Below are 1,790 nucleotides of genomic sequence, written 5' to 3'. Positions count from 1 at the left end.
ACGAGCGGTAGGGACAGAGTGGCGGGCGTGAGGGCGAAGCGGGGTGGTCATGGGGTCAGGGAAAACATGGTTACGGTCGTGGCGAGCGCTGCCATGTTTCGTGTGTTTTGCAGAACGATGAGTTTGGGAAGGCGAGGTGGTTGCGTTGCTTGGAGGTGATTCGGCACTCGGGCGCTTAGCACCGCGGACCTGGGTCCAAGAATCCTCGCCGCCGGACTCAGTGGCCATGTCCGCGGGGCAAGCAAGCGAGCGAGCGAGCGGACACGGTGGGAGCGAGGGCGCCGCCAAAACGCGGGCCGCAAAGAGCGGGGTTGCAGATTTTATCTGACAACGTGGTTCACGCCAAGATGTCAGAAAAAAAAGTGTGTGAGGGCTCGTCGGATCGTGCGCGACTAAAGCGAGTCCGACCTGCGCGGGCCGGTTCGGTCGAGACCGATCTTCACGGACCAAATCCGACGCGCCCTCCTGTCGATCGAAACGGGTCTGCTCGGACCTGGGCTCGTGAGGGCTGGTCGGATCGTGCGCGACTAGCGAGCCGACTGCGCGGGCCGGTTCGGTCGAGACCGATCTTCACGGACCAAATCCGACGCGCCCTCCTGTCGATCGAAACGGGTCTGCTCGGACCTGGGCTCGTGAGGGCTGGTCGGATCGTGCGCGACTCGACCTGCGCGGGCCGGTTCGGTCGAGCCCGATCTTCACGGACCAAATCCGAAGCCCCTCCTGTCGATCGATACGGGTCTGCTCGGACCTGGGCTCGTGAGGGCGCGTCGGATCGTGCGCGACTCAAGCGAGCCCGACCTGCGCGGGCCGGTTCGGCCAGCACGATCCTAATTTATTATTATTTATTATTACGATCTTCACGGACCAAATCCGACGCGCCCTCCTGTCGATCGATACGGGTCTGCTTGGACCTGGGCTCGTGAGGGCGCGTCGGATCGTGCGCGACTCACGCGAGCCCGACTTGCGCGGGCCGGTTCGGTCGAGACCGATCTTCACGGACCAAATCCGACGCGCCCTCCTGTCGATCGAAACGGGTCTGATCGGACCTGGGCTCGTGAGGGCTGGTCGGATCGTGCGCGACTCGACCTGCGCGGGCCGGTTCGGTCGAGCCCGATCTTCACGGACCAAATCCGACGCGCCCTCCTGTCGATCGATACGGGTCTGCTCGGACCTGAGCTCGTGAGGGCGCGTCGGATCGTGCGCGACTCAAGCGAGCCCGACCTGCGCGGGCCGGTTCGGCCGCACGATCATATTATTTTTATACGATCCTCACGGACCAAATCCGACGCGCCCTCCTGTCGATCGATACGGGTCTGCTTGGACCTGGGCTCGTGAGGGCTGGTCGGATCGTGCTCGATTCAAGCGAGCCCGACCTGCGCGAGCCGGTTCGGTCGAGCCCGATCTTCACGGACCAGATCCGACGCGCCCTCCTGTCGATCGACACGGGTTATTTTGCATGCCGTCGTGATTTTGATGTCGGGGTTGCACAGCTTTCCTTTCAGCTCTGAGGTTCAAACACCTAATTGGTTTACGGGTCTGCTCGGACCTGGGCTCGTGAGGGCGCGTCGGATCGTGCTCGATTTCAAGCGAGCCCGACCTGCGCGGGCCGGTTCGGTTAAGCACGATCTTCACGGACCAAATCCGACTCGCCCTCCTGTCGATCGAAACGGGTCTGCTCGGACCTGGGCTCATGAGGGCTGGTCGGATCGTGCGCGACTCACGCGAGCCCGACTTGCGCGGGCCGGTTCGGTCGAGACCGATCTTCACGGACCAAATCCGACGCGCCTCCT

General features: G+C 63.4%; 1 protein-coding gene across 1 annotated transcript in view; it reads right to left on the bottom strand.

Annotated features, from left to right (window-relative positions):
* Positions 1-527: 527 nt before the first annotated feature.
* Positions 528-1,790, bottom strand: part of MONBRDRAFT_30618 (uncharacterized protein) — a gene marked incomplete at both ends in the record, with an annotated part of 6,867 nt that continues 5,604 nt past the window's right edge. Inside the window, one exon of the mRNA XM_001751057.1 lies at positions 528-664. Within this exon, the coding sequence (XP_001751109.1) occupies positions 528-664 (137 nt within the window). The remainder of the gene's footprint in view (positions 665-1,790) is intronic.

Source organism: Monosiga brevicollis, genomic scaffold (assembly GCF_000002865.3).
Source record: "Monosiga brevicollis MX1 MONBRscaffold_118 genomic scaffold, whole genome shotgun sequence".
In the NCBI taxonomy this organism is placed as follows: Eukaryota; class Choanoflagellata; order Craspedida; family Salpingoecidae; genus Monosiga; species Monosiga brevicollis.
The sequence above is the reverse complement of the archived record's forward strand: the minus strand, read 5'-3'. Positions and strand labels throughout refer to the sequence as shown.